General features: G+C 36.8%; 1 protein-coding gene across 2 annotated transcripts in view; it reads right to left on the bottom strand.

Moving 5' to 3' along the window:
• The window catches only part of OTOGL (otogelin like), an 83,597-nt gene that overhangs the window by 24,137 nt on the left and 43,517 nt on the right, over nt 1-15,943 (bottom strand). The window contains exons 29-38 of one of the 2 annotated variants that reach the window (XM_088531204.1): nt 13,656-13,772; nt 11,100-11,256; nt 10,232-10,258; nt 7,635-7,802; nt 5,837-6,115; nt 5,095-5,212; nt 3,778-3,857; nt 2,583-2,840; nt 348-972; nt 113-128 (exon numbers count right to left, since the gene is read on the bottom strand). In XM_088531204.1, coding sequence (XP_088387330.1) covers nt 113-128; nt 348-972; nt 2,583-2,840; nt 3,778-3,857; nt 5,095-5,212; nt 5,837-6,115; nt 7,635-7,802; nt 10,232-10,258; nt 11,100-11,256; nt 13,656-13,772 — 1,845 coding nt within the window. Of the gene's footprint in view, nt 1-112; nt 973-2,582; nt 2,841-3,777; nt 3,858-5,094; nt 5,213-5,836; nt 6,116-7,634; nt 7,803-10,231; nt 10,259-11,099; nt 11,257-13,655; nt 13,773-15,943 lie in introns of both variants that reach the window. The other variant, XM_088531205.1, reaches the window with a different exon arrangement.

Raw genomic sequence — 15,943 nt, 5'->3', positions numbered from 1 at the left:
TTTTATTATACTCAGATCTATCAGGCATAGCACCAAAGAATGAATTGGAAAGAAATATATAAATGTATATCTATGTATATTAACACATGGAAGCAAATAAAACTCATCATACCACACATTCAGAAGATGTAAGCATCACTGCACCAAAGGAAGCTTGGTCAGCTGTAACTGTGATTGCTTCTGTGCTTGCCAGAGAAGTCTGTGCTTGCTCTAGAGAGGAAGGCAGAGCCATTTCACTAGTAGAATGAGATAAATTTGTTGCAGTTCCATTTTGCAACTTTGTGGACTCTGTTAAACTAAAATATGGTTTAACAGTTCTCTGTGTGAGGATTTTAAACCAATCTGATGTTACATCTGGGACTTCAGAGACAGAGAAAGATTTTACTGAAGTTGTGTCGCTTTTGGTTAAAAAAGGTGAACTCTCAGCTGCAAATGCTGTTAAATAAGGTGCAGATTTCTCAGTAGTGGTCGACTTTGTCTTGGTGACATTCCTTTGCACAATTGAAGTTTGAATGCTTTCTAAGCTATCTGCAGTTTTTTCATTTGAGGTTGCATATTTAAATTCTGAAGCTGTAGACGAGATACTCTTCATCTGTGAAAATGGACTTACAGTACCAGCTGTTTTCATGATTGTCATTTTTAGAGTTTCTTTAGTGCTTTGTGAAACTTGAGATGGTGCTGATGTAAATAAAAATTTGTGTGACACATACATAGGTATTTCTGTGGTAGCAGGAACTAGGGCCAGATCAGCAACCGGCGAATCTGTGGGTTTTGTTGTAATCCTAGTGCCAGAAGTAACTAATACAGTGGCTGAAGGTGTTGTTTCCGCAAAAATATGATCTGTTTTTAAGGATGAGGCATTCATAGTTATGTTCATGGTCAGTGGTGTGGTGGACTGAGTGATACTTCCAGCTGATATGATTGATTTTTTTCCATCTTCTGCTGATGCACTTGCTGAAGAACCTTGCTTTCCTAGAGAAACAGTAGAGAGATGAGTCGTCTTAGGAGGATGTGAAGACACAGAGGCCCAACACAGCTGGCTTTCTAAAATAACTTCAGGTGTCTTGGGCATTAGTAAATAGGGCATTTTAATGGATGTTTTTAGTGCTGCTGAAATGCTAATAGAGAGGCTGCTGTTTGAAGTAAATGTGGAAAAATCTACAGAAGAGGGTGAAAAATCTATAATTGGACTTTTTGAGATTCTCTGTATATCAAGAGGTGAAAGTCGTATTTGGCTAACAGTTTATTTTAATGAAGATGTCTTACAAAGTAAGGGAAACAATGAAGAACTTCTTGTAGTATGGGATGCTACAGAAGATGACATTGGTGTGATAATAAGACTGTAAGTAAAGACGATGGACTTGTAAGAGAAGGTTCTTTAGAAATTAAAGTGCCTGCTTTTCATGCCACAAGGGCAGTTTCCATTTCTGCATGTACAATGTTCAGATATACTGTAATTTTTGAGGTGGTTATTAATGAAGCATTTAGAGGTAATAATAATGTCCCAAGAGGGAAGATTGTAGAACTAATGGATTTCTTTGACTTTTTAGAAGTGGATGACACTGAAAATGAGTCAATGTGCACTGCACATATTTTTTATTTTGGGGCTGTAGACACAGCAAAGATTTCTGGATTGACTATAAGAGGTACTGAAACAGTGTAAGCTTCTTTATAAAGATTCTTTGAGATAACAGAGACACCTCCCAAACATTTGGATTTCAGAGAGGTAAAAAATACTGGTATTAGAAAAGATACTGGTATAGATACTGTGTGCATTAAAGAAGTGTTTACAGAGATTTGAGACACAACTTTGAAGACGAAAATGCCTTCGGAGAAAAACTAGCTAAAGAATTAGTATTTAATGATACCAGATAAGTTTTGGATGAAGCCTTTGTTGTTTCCAAATATGAAGGTGTGATTAACAGAAGACAACTTGTCTCAAAGCTAGTAAACCTAGAAGTACTTGGTATTTGAGGAGCAGTTGAATTCAGTGCAGAAATAGATTCTGGATGAACTGCAGGTTGACCAATGCTAGAACTGGTTCTTACAGACAAAAGAGATATAGAAATAGAGGTACTTAGTGTAAACTGTGAACCTGGAAGAAATGTGAATCCTGTGAAAGCTGCTGTGCCAGACAGTAAAGGAGACAAAGAAGATCCTTCCCAGGATATTTCTAATTCCTTAGAATTATTTCCATAAGGAATCCTACTACTCCAGATTCCTGTAGGCAGTTCAGAAGTAATAATAGATGGTTTGGGGGTTAAACCTGTTAAAACTTGTGGTAGGGGGAGCAGTTCCTACCTGAGCCATGGATGATTCAAGTGCAAATGGTACTACCACTAGGGAAGTGGGCATTAGCAATGCAGAACGTGTTGGAACAGGGCTGGCACGGAGTGGGGTATAAGCATGTGTTGTTGGAGTTGCTACTATAATGGGTAAAGCTACAGATGCAGTAGAACTGACAGTATGGGATGTGACTACAGATGCTTGAAGAGCAGTTGGAAAATCTGTTGAAGAGGTGAGTTTGGAAAGGACAGAAGGGCTTGCTGTGCTGTGAAGTACGTCAGAAGGCTCCACTGTACTTGGTAAAGTGAACGTTGAGTAGGTGGCATCATTAGATGATTCCAGTGAAAAAATGTCTGTAATGGACTGTGCTGACATATTCGTTCCCCTTGGAGTTCCATCTGTCTTCAAGGTTATTTTGGCAGGAGTTGGCTCAATCCCCATAGAAACAAATACAGGAGGTGTCTGAGGAAATCTCTCCAAGGTAGCAACTGTGCGAGAGGCTAGCGAGGAAAATTTTGTTCCAGCTGTTGATTCCGTAGGTTTCACAGGTATGCCTAAAAGGAAAACTCACGTTTCACTCTTTTTCCTGGATAATGGTACAGCAAAATAGTAATATTTATCTATACTCAGGTCCCATTTATATTAATAAATTAGAGGGTAATTTTGCTGAAAACCTAACTTGTCAGCGACCGCAAAGAAAATGAATATGGGTTCCCGGTTGCTTGATGGCTTTAAGGAACTCAACTCACTAGCAAGAATTTTTCTTTCTTTGCCAGTGGAGTAGCTGTTACTGAAAACTCTGATTTTGCAGGGCAGTTTTGAAGCAACAGGGAGTTCTTTCTAAAATTCTGTAAACATGAAAATTCTGTAAAATATTTGGAATAAATAGACTAAACAATGTGTTAGCTTCTTTTATATCTTTGGAAGGTAATACATTATATAAGAAATCTTTGTACCAACGGTCATAATGTGATTACTTCAAAATTATAAAATAAAAAGGACTGTACAAAAACATAATTATCATTGTAAAAGAATAAAGTAACTACAAAATAAGTGAGTAATATTACCACATTCTTAGCACATCAGAAGTTATGAAATAGACGCACTGGATTTGATAGCGGTGGTTCAGCAGCAGCAAAGTCTGAACTCTTCACTGCAGCAGCATTTTTTTCCACTTGTTATCTCTCTCATATATATATTAAACAGAAGCACCTATATAACCAAATCACGGCTGTGGCTAACACCACGACAGAAAGCTGAGTTTTACACAGCACTTTAGGAATGAAGAAATTCAGCTTTAAGTATGACTTGCTTAGATGTAGGATTCTGGATGAATGGGAATGCAGTGTATGTCCCAGAGAGGCATTCTTCAACAGAAGAATGTTCTGCTAAAACATTTAATAGCAATAACAAAGTACATTTGATTGAAAACTGTAATGAGATCTGTAGAGAGATTTGTAAGACTAGACCAAAATAATAAAACATACTTACAGTCTTCTGGATAAACACATTTAAGCGTGACCTCGTCAAGGATCATGTTTTTAGGACAGTATGGCAAGCATCCTTCAACCCTTTAAAATATTACATAGTTACATCTAAAGCAGAAGTGGCACAGTAAAAATATAAATTATTTTTAAGCTAGTGCAGTTTGGCAAAATGAGACATTTCAGTGTGTTTCTGTCACAGCTCAGAGAAATCTGTAATGTAATGAAGAACACACAGTGTTTTGAGGTATAATAAGGTCAATAAGACATTGAACAACTTAACTTTGTTCCTAAATTATTAACAATCCATTCTTTATACATGATAGTTTTGGAACATTCTGCTTCTGACAACCCTGTGGGAGTTTAGATGTCTAAGCAAGAAAGTTTCCAATGAGACAAAGAACTTCAAGACCACTGCTCAGATACGTACATCTGAGACATTATTTACATTGACTTTAAAGGAAGTTTCTAAGTCTTGTGTATCACCACAGGGCAGGAAAATGCAAGCAAGTCCATATCTTCTCCTCTGTTTATGTATTTTTAATGAGAAAAATCATTAAATTAACAATCAGTGTACCTATCTAGACAAAAAGTTATGGAAGACAACACAGGAAAAATGTTTTAGGAATCTATCTAATCTGGAACAGAATATGCACAGGGAGGCATGCTGAAATGAAAGTGTCTTTTCCATCAGATTTTGTGCCTTGTATTTTAGACAATTTTTATTTTAGTTGTTTTATAAATATTGTGTTTCCTTAGATGTCAGAGGAGTTACTTGAAGACCAATAATTTTATGATTACTAATAGCTAACAAAATAATACCCACAATGCGAAATCCCTTACATCACACAAACCTACATCTCTAGAGATAAAAGTCTATCTTTTTACAGGAGATGGTGTAGTTCACCCTTACTATTCCTTCAAGTTTTGATATGTCTCTTAAATACCAGAAAGATGAAATCTATTACAGCAACATGGTTTTCTGGTGTGAATGAATATATCATCAATTTTCATTAAATAGGTGTCCAGATAGCACTACTAAGAGTTTATCAGCTAGACTAAAAACAAACTCATTCCCTTTTTTTTTCTACTTGTGTCTAAGGATTTCATATAAACAGCAATAAATATCAGGAGGAAACAGGACACCTGTTACAGTTTCACACGACTTGTGAGATTTGTTTAATTCTTTTTGTAATGCTATTGAAATCTGGACGAGTAAAAATTAATGAATACCACAGCAGCAGCCACTTTCAGAAAACATACGATACACATATTACATAAAACAGTACTGAATACTAGCAATACTGAATTTAATCTGACTTACGGAGGAAGAAATTTACATGCTATTCCTTCAGGATCACTACATGTTTTAAAACAAGGATTAGCACAAGGTTCGTATCTCCACTCACAGATCCTTCTGTAAGGCACAGATGCACTGAGTTCTAAGAAATAAGCAAAAAGTATCATTTATGCACTGTGTAGTCAATAAACTATAAATTTACAGTCTTTTCTACAGCGTACATTGCGATGTGAAGAAAAATTAAATACTGAAAACAATGCACCAAAATTCCCAAAAACTTCCAGAGAGATGAGATTTTGTTCATTTGAATAAGAATTTCAAATTCAACCCAGTTAAAACATACTGAAGCATCAAAGGTAGAAACAGTCACTCATTTTTCACAAAATATTTTGTTTAAAAAATTTTAAAAATAATTAAACATAGGTCATGTACTATTGGCTTCAGGAGCAACAAAGTCACATCATTCATTTACTAGAATGGATAATCTGTTGCTCAAAAACAGAACATTAATACGCATATTTTTGTAACATCGCATATTCATTTTGAAGGAGTTAATGACAAAAATGCAGTCCAAAGATGAAGTGAACTTCATACCGGGAAAAATTTGGAAATAACATCTGGAGGTGGGATGAAGGAGAAGGAGAGAATAGTAATGAAAAATAGGAGAAAATGTATTTGTTCCTATTGTTGATGAAAGCAAATTTATCTGAGGATTGCCTACAAATAGATACATTTTACTTATTCCTGGGGATTACACAAAATTTACCTTCAATACTAAAGCTGCTTGAATGCTTGAATTCTTCTGAATCATCATACTTTGCCACTTTAACACCGGATGATGTGAGAATGATGAAAAAGCCTTTTTTACTGTGCATTTCAAAGGCACTGAACCCTGGTCTCCAGAGGCCTTGGTGGTGGAAGAATGAGGCTTGTCTCCGGAAGGCGGCGCTTGCCTGCCACTGTTCCAGCCCAACGCTCTCATCCTCGTACACGTACACAAAGAAGTTGGGTCTTTCGGCAGATTCAAGGGAAACGAGAGAGAGAGCTGCCGTGAACAAAATATAAGGCTGTTATCGGTAACTTTTCACAGAATAAAAAGCCTAAAAGCAAGATTACAAACCGCACGCTGGCTGTGAATCAGCTCCTTTTAAACAACTGCTTTCAAAAAAAAAATCCACTTTTACATAGCATACAACAGTTAAAATTGCAGACTGTAAGGGAAGTTTCCAATAACATAGTCCAGTCCCCATAATCAGTTAAACTAAATAATCAGTTAAACTGAAGATACATTCATACAATCAGCCTTTGACATAATTCATAAGCAGTCTCAAATTTTGACATTCTCAAAGTGTGACAGTTTCCTCTCAAATTCAGACAAAAGTCCAACAGTTTAACTGTGTCAATATTATGTTAATTAATAGATCACGCACATTTTGTAAGGACAATCTTGACCTCACCTTGAGGTCAGTGTTTTATATATACAGCTATTTCCATGAATACTGTAAGAAAACCTGTGCCCATACACCAAATATTTATGTTCACTCTTGCCTAAAAATTGAAAGTGAAAAAATATTCTGAAAAATTCTACATTTAAAAGACAGCTGAAATTAATTTTGTCCGTCAATTTGAATAAAATCTTTGAGTTCCTTTAACTCAAAGATATATACTGTCTCATTTTCATATCATACAGATATGAAAATACTTCTGATCTGTCTAGTTATAATATACTTTACTTACCTTACTTGCATCTGTTAGAAAATTTCAAAAATTTCACTAAACTTCATTAATTTTTCTATCTTATACACCTTCCATTTTTAAAATAATATCTAAAAAGTTAATACCTACACTGGAAAATTGTCAGCTGCTTCCGAATATAGTTCAAAATTTTTACATCCTTCAAGGTGTTGATTTTTGAGAATTTGGGTTTTTTCAATAAATTACACAACAGAACACAGTCTACCAAAAGCAATGGCAAAGTCTTTATTGACTTCAGTGGCACAAACCCAAGACACAAAGAAACACAGAAGAAAAACTACTTAAACATATTTGGCTTTGGTGTATACTTTGGATATGTCTCAGATAAGTGAAAAACTGAGCTCAGAAATACCTGTTACCTACAGCAAACTTTTCTCTATATTGTCTTTAGATGCTGCACAACAATCACATAGGAAACAGACTGGAGTTCTAAGCTGAACATTTTATAATGTACCAAAACTCCTCCAAAATAAATGATACAGCCAAAAAGGCTCTAGTGGAGACAATCATATTGCTGCATTCATCTCTACCTACACATGCAAGTTTTCCTATATCCAGTTATATAGTCTAATTACATTTTTCTCACAAGGGAACTCTGTTCAACTTCCATTTGGTGACATTTCTAAAATAAACTTTTAAAACTGAGCATTAAAACTGGCAGCTAGATTTCCATTTTTTTCTCAAAAAAGTCATAATTCCTCCTCAAAACTAGAACGTTCACTTCCCACTTGTGGTTAAGATGCTTGAAAAAAATGATTCATATAGTCTGAAAAAAATGAATTGCCCTTAAAAATATTGAGAATACTTACAGAGATCTTTATCTTTGAAAAGTCCGGGAGTTATCATGAAGCTAAAAAATACATTTCCATATGCTCCAGTTCTAGGCAAGGGAAATATCCTTCTACTGGATATGTTAGCTCCTATAATTGTATCATTCTGTCCATAACTTGCCAAAATATATGGTCCCTCGCCAAGCCCTAAGGGAAGAAAAGTCCAATTTAAAAAAAAAAAAATAATATTTGCACAGCATACAAAACCTAAGTTGTAGTCAAAAGCATATATTGCTTTAAATATTTCACCATACCTCGAATCAATTAAGTTTTGAACTACTGCTCAATACCTTAAGGTATTATGCTGGAATATGCCTGTGTCTACCTGTTTAATATACTCCCTTATTCTTTATTTGATGTCCTGTGAGGACAGGAAGAGTGAGGATAGTTATCTTCAATTAGGGACATATAAGAGAAAGTAATGCTGCTTCTTTATGGTATCTGGTCTTTTACACGTTCTTATTTCTTTACACTGGAAGATGAACTGAAGAACTAATATCGTTGTGCACAAATAGGCATTGAAGCTATAGCTTTCGTATTATAAGGTTGTGATTCAACTTTTGACAGCAATAACACTTAAGCATTTGCCTTGTTCATCCTCTCCCACAAACCACTTGCTTCTTTCCTACTGTCCCACTTATGCCATCCCAAGAGATCCAGCTGAATAGCAACCAACTAAATTTTCCAGTCTGGTTCACAACACAGTCATCCAAAAAAACATGCAAATGCAAGTGGCAACTGCTTTCACTTGTAGCACTGCCAAAATGTTTGCCAAACTACACCCGCTCTTCCCACAGCAATAGTAAGATCATTCAGTATAATGAGGCCACTGACTCCCACCCATTAAAATTGTACAAGTCAAAATAGAGCTAGAAAAATCCAATCAATGAATTCAATCGGATTCTTAATCGAACCAGAGAAATCTCTTTTGCATATGCTCAATTTCAGAAAGAAAAACAAAAAGTAAGCCCCTTCAGAAGTCAAACCTAGAAGGTAATAATTCTGTGTGAAATGTTCATAAAGTTTGAGAGTTTTCTATTTTTGCTAAAAATAACACCAAATTAATTATTAAGTCATTAAATATTAAATATATTTTCACTGTTCATTTTTGAAGAAAAACGCTGCACAGTTTCACCATACCAAAACCAGTTAGTTCAATGAAGTGGAAAATAAAATGGTAATAGCCAAATAAAAAAAAAGGTGCAAGATGGACACTAATCTGTCAGTATTTGAATCCCTTACTAATGTAGCACTGTCTCTTCTTTATATTTACACACGACAAACCTCATGCAATACATGAGGCACATGAATATGGCACAGAGAAGGAGTATTTTTAGATATCCATCTAAAATATCCATCTATCCATGCTGTTGAACAGCAAGAAAGAACTCACTTTTGAGGAATTATTTGATTTTTTCATTTACACACAAAATTATATATGTGACAAGATGTTTTGAATCACCTTGAGCCATTCTTTTTCCTCTAAATGGTCCATGAAACAGTCTCAGAATCAATGAATTAGGACAAAACCCAGGAAGTTAACAATAGGAGCCCCAGTAGCATCCCCAGTTATCAACTACATCTTTCATCCTCCTTCATCCTGTTTGTTTCGACATCCTGCATGAGCAATACCCTGTTTTAATTTACTTTATATTGTTGTATTACACCAGCAAACACCCACAAGTTGATTTCTGTATGAAGGCAGTGGTAAAAAGTGTTTTTGCCCTATGGAATTCAAGATTACATAGGCCGTGTCCATGTATGTACTTCCTTCCAGTGAAGTTTTACTGTCTCTGAATAGGCAGAAGACCTTTTTGTGGATCAGAGGTCAGGTTATAAAAAAATCAGTGTAAGAGCATAATGATATTAAATGGGCAAGGAAAATTTGCCAAATGACATACAATACTCTGGTCTCATGCAAGTCATCACTCCTTTCTAATGGACTTGAACGTTCAGTGAACTCAGGGCCCTGTGACTATGTAATCTTACCCTGGGGAACAGGGAGCAATGAGGCAATCTCCAACACTGCAGCAGCTAACAGAAAGTCTTCTCAATATAATCCACGGGGCATTTTATTTTTGAAGTGGAAGGCATCGTGTTTCATGGGAGATGCCAGATGTGTGGTTTTGCTTACAGCTAGGATGTTTGTTTCTATGCAACCACTGTCCCTGCACACGCAGCAGAAAGAGCCAGGGGACCTGCTTTGCCAACATACCCAGAACAGGAACACTGAAAAACCATCCTGACCCATTGCAGAGAGAAATTAGCAAACCATATTTTCTTCCAAGGTTAGTTTGAGTGAATCAATTTAAGAGAAGTTCCTATTGGGATTTTTTTTTTTAGTTATTTTTACTCCTCTTTTTTTAAAAAAAGGAATAAAAATATAACTTTGAGAAAGCAAAATTACAAAATAGCATATTATAGAAAAAGAGAATGTATATCAAAGACCTCTTCCATTCTCTAGAGCAATCAGCGTTCAAACAATTAGCATATAGTGCACCAGGTGATACACTACAAAATATGGATGCTAACTTCAACAAGCTATATAAAAATGAGGATGAATCAGACATACATACCTTGATTGTAATATTCACAGTCATAAGCTAAAAGAAATAGAAAATATGCATATTATGATTAAAAAGTAGCAGTAAAATTCATGTGTGCCAGTATATTGAGATCCCAAAAAGCTAAAAAATATATATAATATAACATAACATAACATAATATAATACCATTCCAGTGACAGGACAAGGGTTAATGGGTATAAATTAAAACACAGGAAGTTCCACCTCCATATGAGGAAGAACTTCTTTCCTGTGAGGGTGCCAGAGCCCTGGAACAGGCTGCCCAGAGAGGTTGTGGAGTCTCCTTCTCTGGAGATCTCCCAAACCCGCCTGGATGCCACCCTGTGTCCCTGCTGGAGCAGGGGGGTTGGACTAGATGATCTGTAGAGGCCCCTTCCAACCTCAACCATTCTGTGATTCTGTGATAAAATAATATATCTTCTTAATGTATTTGAATTAGTGACTTTCTCCTTAGGCTTTTATTCAGTGATATATAGCTGTATTTAGTTAGGTGTGCCAGGACAGCAGACCTGAAGCACTAGTTATTCTATAGCTGAGGACTGATGTCATTATGAATTAAAAGTGAAATGCACTAGACCTGCCTGAAATCCCACGTAGCATTCTGAAATTTCCTCAAATCTTCTACTCATTTGCATTTTAAACAACCTCCATGCTAACATACCCCAAACACAGCTAGTCTTTTCACAGCTAGTAAGAAGGTAAATTGAGGTGTATAAGACCAATAAGACCACAACTTGAAAATGTGAACAATACATATGTTATCCAGCTGCTCCTGTCTCATTTTAAGGCATTTGTAACATGGGACAGCAAAAGACCAAAGCTACCCCTTTCTCTGGAGGAGCTCAGAGCAGGTACATACCACAGAGCGTAGGAGACCGCCAGTGAATGGCAGCCCCTTGCTGGCAGCACTTGTGAGCGTAAGCTGCAATACTGGTACACAAACACTCGCAGTCCCCTCCAAGATTGCAGTTACACGTATCTGTATGACAGTTTTTGACAAAGGAAGTGACATCAATCTGGGGAAAAAACAGGAGAAGCCAGATGAATCAACTGCATGACATGCACAAATTGTAGGACTTTCAGCAGGAGTGCTACCCCTTAGGAGGATAGACTGAAAAAACATAGCACAAATATACCACATTTTCTAAGGCTCGTATATATTCCTTATGAAAGGTACACTTGTAGTGATCAGTTTTTTATATACTTATATTACAACATTTTAATCGGGTGTTAATAAATATGACCGCCAACAAAATTGCTATTTATTGGTTCTGAAGTTTACTGAAGATGGTAATTCTGTTTTTATGAAGCAATTACTGCCACCTAGAGTCATCCTGTTAGTTTTGCATGAATAACAATAAAACAGAGCTGCAGTGGGGCAAGTATTTTATTTTACTTCAAATATGGATATATTTGTAATGGTTATTTTGGTCATGTCTGGTGACATCTCGCATTTTTTTAAGATTTTAATACTCTTTTCTCCATAGCAGCTCAGAAATCCACCTTCTAATTTTTAAGTCCTATCAAAAATCAAAAATGGTAGGAAACAGAAACTTTTTATTTTTAAACATATTTTCTGTAATGTCGATCAATAATTTCAAAAGCATGTTCTTACTGAAAAAGGGTACTGTTTTAACACTGTTATTCTTCAATTTTAAATCAATTTTGATTCTAATTTAGTTTCGCTTTAGAAGACTCGAGTGGCACATCGGACCTATGAACTAACGTGGCACTCGCAAAGCAGCATCTCACAAGCACCAAGAAAGCTCCTCAGCTGGCAGCTGCTGGAAGCTGGTAGGGATAACAAAATGGTTTTTTTCTGTGTTTTGTGCTTGAAGTAGGGAGAGATGCCATTTTGCTTGCTTACTTTTCCTTTCTTCATTCTTATTAAGGTGGAGCTAGGACTGGGGTGGGCACAGGAGCTTGCTCAGTGGCATCGCAGCCATCTGCAGAGCAAGTCAGACCTCAAGAGTGCTGCTCCAAGTGCCTACCACGAGCCAGGCTCTTGGTCTTCCCGTGCCCAATTGCCCATCTCTGCTTGGACTTTTTCCCCTGACATCTGCTTTCTTGCCTATGCAGCCAGTAGCGAAATGGATCTCCTTGAGATCAGCTCACTTCATGCTGCATTCGTAAGGGCCACATTTTTACATACTGCTGAATAGGTTGTAAAAACACCTGGAAGTATTTGCTTTGCAGACTGTTCCAGACAAGATGGATATGCACCTGCTTGCTAACTGAACATCATGTTTTGCACCTGACATGAATTTCTTAACAATTATGCTAAATCCTTGGCATAATGTTCAAAAATTTTAATCATAAAAGAGGCAAGATAAGGGAAATGAAAGTTCAAGAGAAATAAATCTTTCTTCATACATTGGTATAATATGGCTCTTTAAAAACTCTCAAAAGTTTTTATTTATTGCTTTCCACTTTGAAAATACACTCATCATTATGTTCTCAGGCACACACTCAAAAAATTCTTAACATACTAACTAAAGTTGACATTAATAAATCTCCTGGGTTAAACTACTACACCCTCCTCTCCAGGCAAATTCCTAACCATATTGATATCAAACTTCAGTCCTGAAAGTCAGGAGGTTCCGCGGGGACATCTAATGATCTCCTTCATATTCACAATCAGAAAGAAAAGGATTGAGTGAAGAGTCACAGCAGTTCTTGCTTGCAAAAGTGTTAAAAAAAAAAAAAAAAAGCACTGTTGATAACTAAATTCCTTTGGGAGGGTAAAGTCAGAAATAAGCAAAATGTCTTGCTTTGATAAAGGGTACCCAAAAATGGAAGAAAAGATTAGTACACAAGCTAGTATCATCCCCATCTTGTATAGATTGATCTTAAAAACATTCCTGTAATTCAGGTCCAAGCTCAGCGGATTATAGGGGAAACAAGGACACCGTGCCTCAGAGTTTTTTTGATAAACAGAAATGATAAGCTGCCAGCCAATTAAAAATACTGATAGCTCTTACATCCAAATCACACTCTCTCATATGTCTTTCTATATTGAGCAGAATAGTTAACAAAATAAAGCCACATGAGATAAGCTGTAGGCATTTCATACAAATGTTTAGTTTAGAATTTCACAATACGTACAAAAGCCACAAAAATTTAATAACCTGTGTAAATAGAAGGTACAAATAAAAGAAACCTAAAGAGAACAGAACCTTGGTTATCCACTCCAGTAACTCATGGCTCCCAGTTATCACTATAGTGTTTGGCCTGCAGTCTTGAAGGGAACAAGGAGCTCTGCACAAACATAGCCCACCCACACAGAGATACTCGCAGGGCTGCCCTTGGTATCCTCCTTCATATTCCCACTGAGGGAACAGCAAGAAGAAATTAATCACTGGATCTTTAACATTCTCCTACATGACAACAAATCTTGGATGTTTAATAAACTTACCACATTGCGACAAGGTGCAAAAACATCACTGTATAAAATTGAACATTCCTTTTTGGCATAAGGGAACTTGCTCTGATGCACCTCACACGGTCTTAGTGTTTCATTTGGGCTCTTGCACTTAAAAAAAACAAATGAAAACCCCACAAACATTTTAAAGCGGTTGACACTGGACTCAGGTACACTATGCATACAACAGAATTCAATACATGTATTCAGAAAACAATTATGTTTAGACGCTGTCTTCTTTATCTGCACCCTCTTTGCCTGATTTGTTGTTTTAATTAAAAACATTTGCAAAACAAGAAAAAGAATCAGTGTGTTTTGTTCTTAAGTATTCAAGTGTTCCTGCTGTCTGCTCAGCGCATGCAGACAAAATGTTTTCTTTGTGACATATCCTAATCATTACCAGAGCAACCAAGTGTAACATCACAAACAAACATATGGCCAAATCCGTCCCTGGTGGTTTTGCACTGACTTTAAATGGAGTCACACTAGAGACGACTTCAGCCCTGTGAGTTCAAATAAAGCAGCAGCAGTAGGAACGAACTCACTCATAAAAAACAGAGTCCAAGATTACAGTGATAACTCAGAAATGGCTGAGATGCAACTCCCTCTCTTGAAGTCTGTTTTCAAGAAGAAAAACAAGTGAACAAAAACGTATAATAAAATGACACTCAGATTGCAAAAGGCAAGTTCATCCCACACCACAGCCTCAGCCTAGAGGAGAAGCCCAGAAGGCAGCAATGATGGATCAGGAGGCAGCGTGTCCCGGTGCAGCCTCTGCTCGAGGACAGCCCTTCATCTACAGTACGTTCCTCTATGGGGGCTCTGACAGCACCCCTGGGGAACGTGCTGCTATGTCCAGAGGAGAAACCATGGAAACATCCCATACCTAACAGTGCCCACACGAGCACGTTTTTCAGTAGTGTAGTTAGTCCACATATTCCTTTAAGCTAGCACATATTCCTTTAAAGTATATATACAGCAAACCTGGCTGAGTGTGGCTTGCCTACTGCAGCCAGAATACTCTCAGGATTGCTCTGGAAGCCACAGAGATCAGAGGATTATGTGATATTTTATAAAAATATATGTCTACAAAATGCAAGTGCAAGTTTGGGCTGCTTAATCAGAGGTCATAAAATCCTGGGAGTTAATATTAGGATTCAAACTGTGCAAACACGATGCCATTTTTTTTACATCAGATACTGAACAGATAAACTCAAGAAATGTATTAGCGGATTGAAACCTATACTGAAATGTTTCTTATTTTCATGAAGGAAGGCAACATCCCTGTCATATTTGCTTCTTCAAATATTTCTTCTAAAAAGGAAACAAATTGTAGAGTAAGACTTGGGCACCCTTCATAAAATACCACTAACGCAAGCTTCCACTTGCTCAGCAGAAAACAGTTCAGGTACTCACCCAGGAGGTGGGAGAGCACAGTCCCTTCCTTCCTTTGAATCTACGCCTAGACTTTGCAGGAAGGAATCACAACCACCAGACTACAGAGCATTCAGGAATATATCACTCTTGGTCTCTTGGGTGATATTATTACAATTCATACAAAGTATCTATATTTTCTGTGCCACCTTCCAGATGAGTGGCATAACCACCACACTACATATTTCTCTTGATTGCTCACAGAATTTAAACATTTCATGTGGAGTAAAATTTATCCAAAAAGATATGTTAAGGGAGATAATCCAGGAACTCAAAACATTCTCCCAAATCACAGTAAATATCATATTCTTGCATGACGTTTTGGTTCAATTTCCTATCCTGAATCAGGGAGAGAATGGATTAAAGGCAAAGTTTCCAGATATCTTCCTGAGGGAGTATTCTACAAGTACTGATTTATCAGGAGTTTCACCTTTTGCCAGCAGAAATTAATAAAATACCCATACTCCTGTGTTACCAAACATAGTTGTGGTCACTCGCTCTCTACAGCCTCCTCTCTCCTACTCAGAAATCCAGTTTCTGCACTGATGTGCCCATCGGTGTTGGAAGCTTTTTCTGTCTCATGACCCCCTCTGTCACTTGCTGTTTTGTCTTTTTTTTTTAATATGCTACATAATACAACTGAATATAAAATTGATTGATAATGAATCTTAGCTTTATTACTTCCCTGTCTCAATTTATCTCCCATACATTGAAGATTTTTAGACTTGCACTATGGAGAATTGCATTCATTTGAAATCAGGTAAGTTCTGAGATTTGAGGAAGACATTTCTTCCAGAAATCAGATTCAATTTGTTTTCATTATCAATATCCAGATGCCTTAAATACCA

The sequence above is a fragment of the Tinamus guttatus genome, unplaced genomic scaffold, assembly GCF_059628265.1.
Source record: "Tinamus guttatus ecotype Peru unplaced genomic scaffold, ASM5962826v1 Tinamus_guttatus_pri_ptg000399l, whole genome shotgun sequence".
In the NCBI taxonomy this organism is placed as follows: domain Eukaryota; kingdom Metazoa; phylum Chordata; class Aves; order Tinamiformes; family Tinamidae; genus Tinamus; species Tinamus guttatus.
The sequence above is the reverse complement of the archived record's forward strand: the minus strand, read 5'-3'. Positions and strand labels throughout refer to the sequence as shown.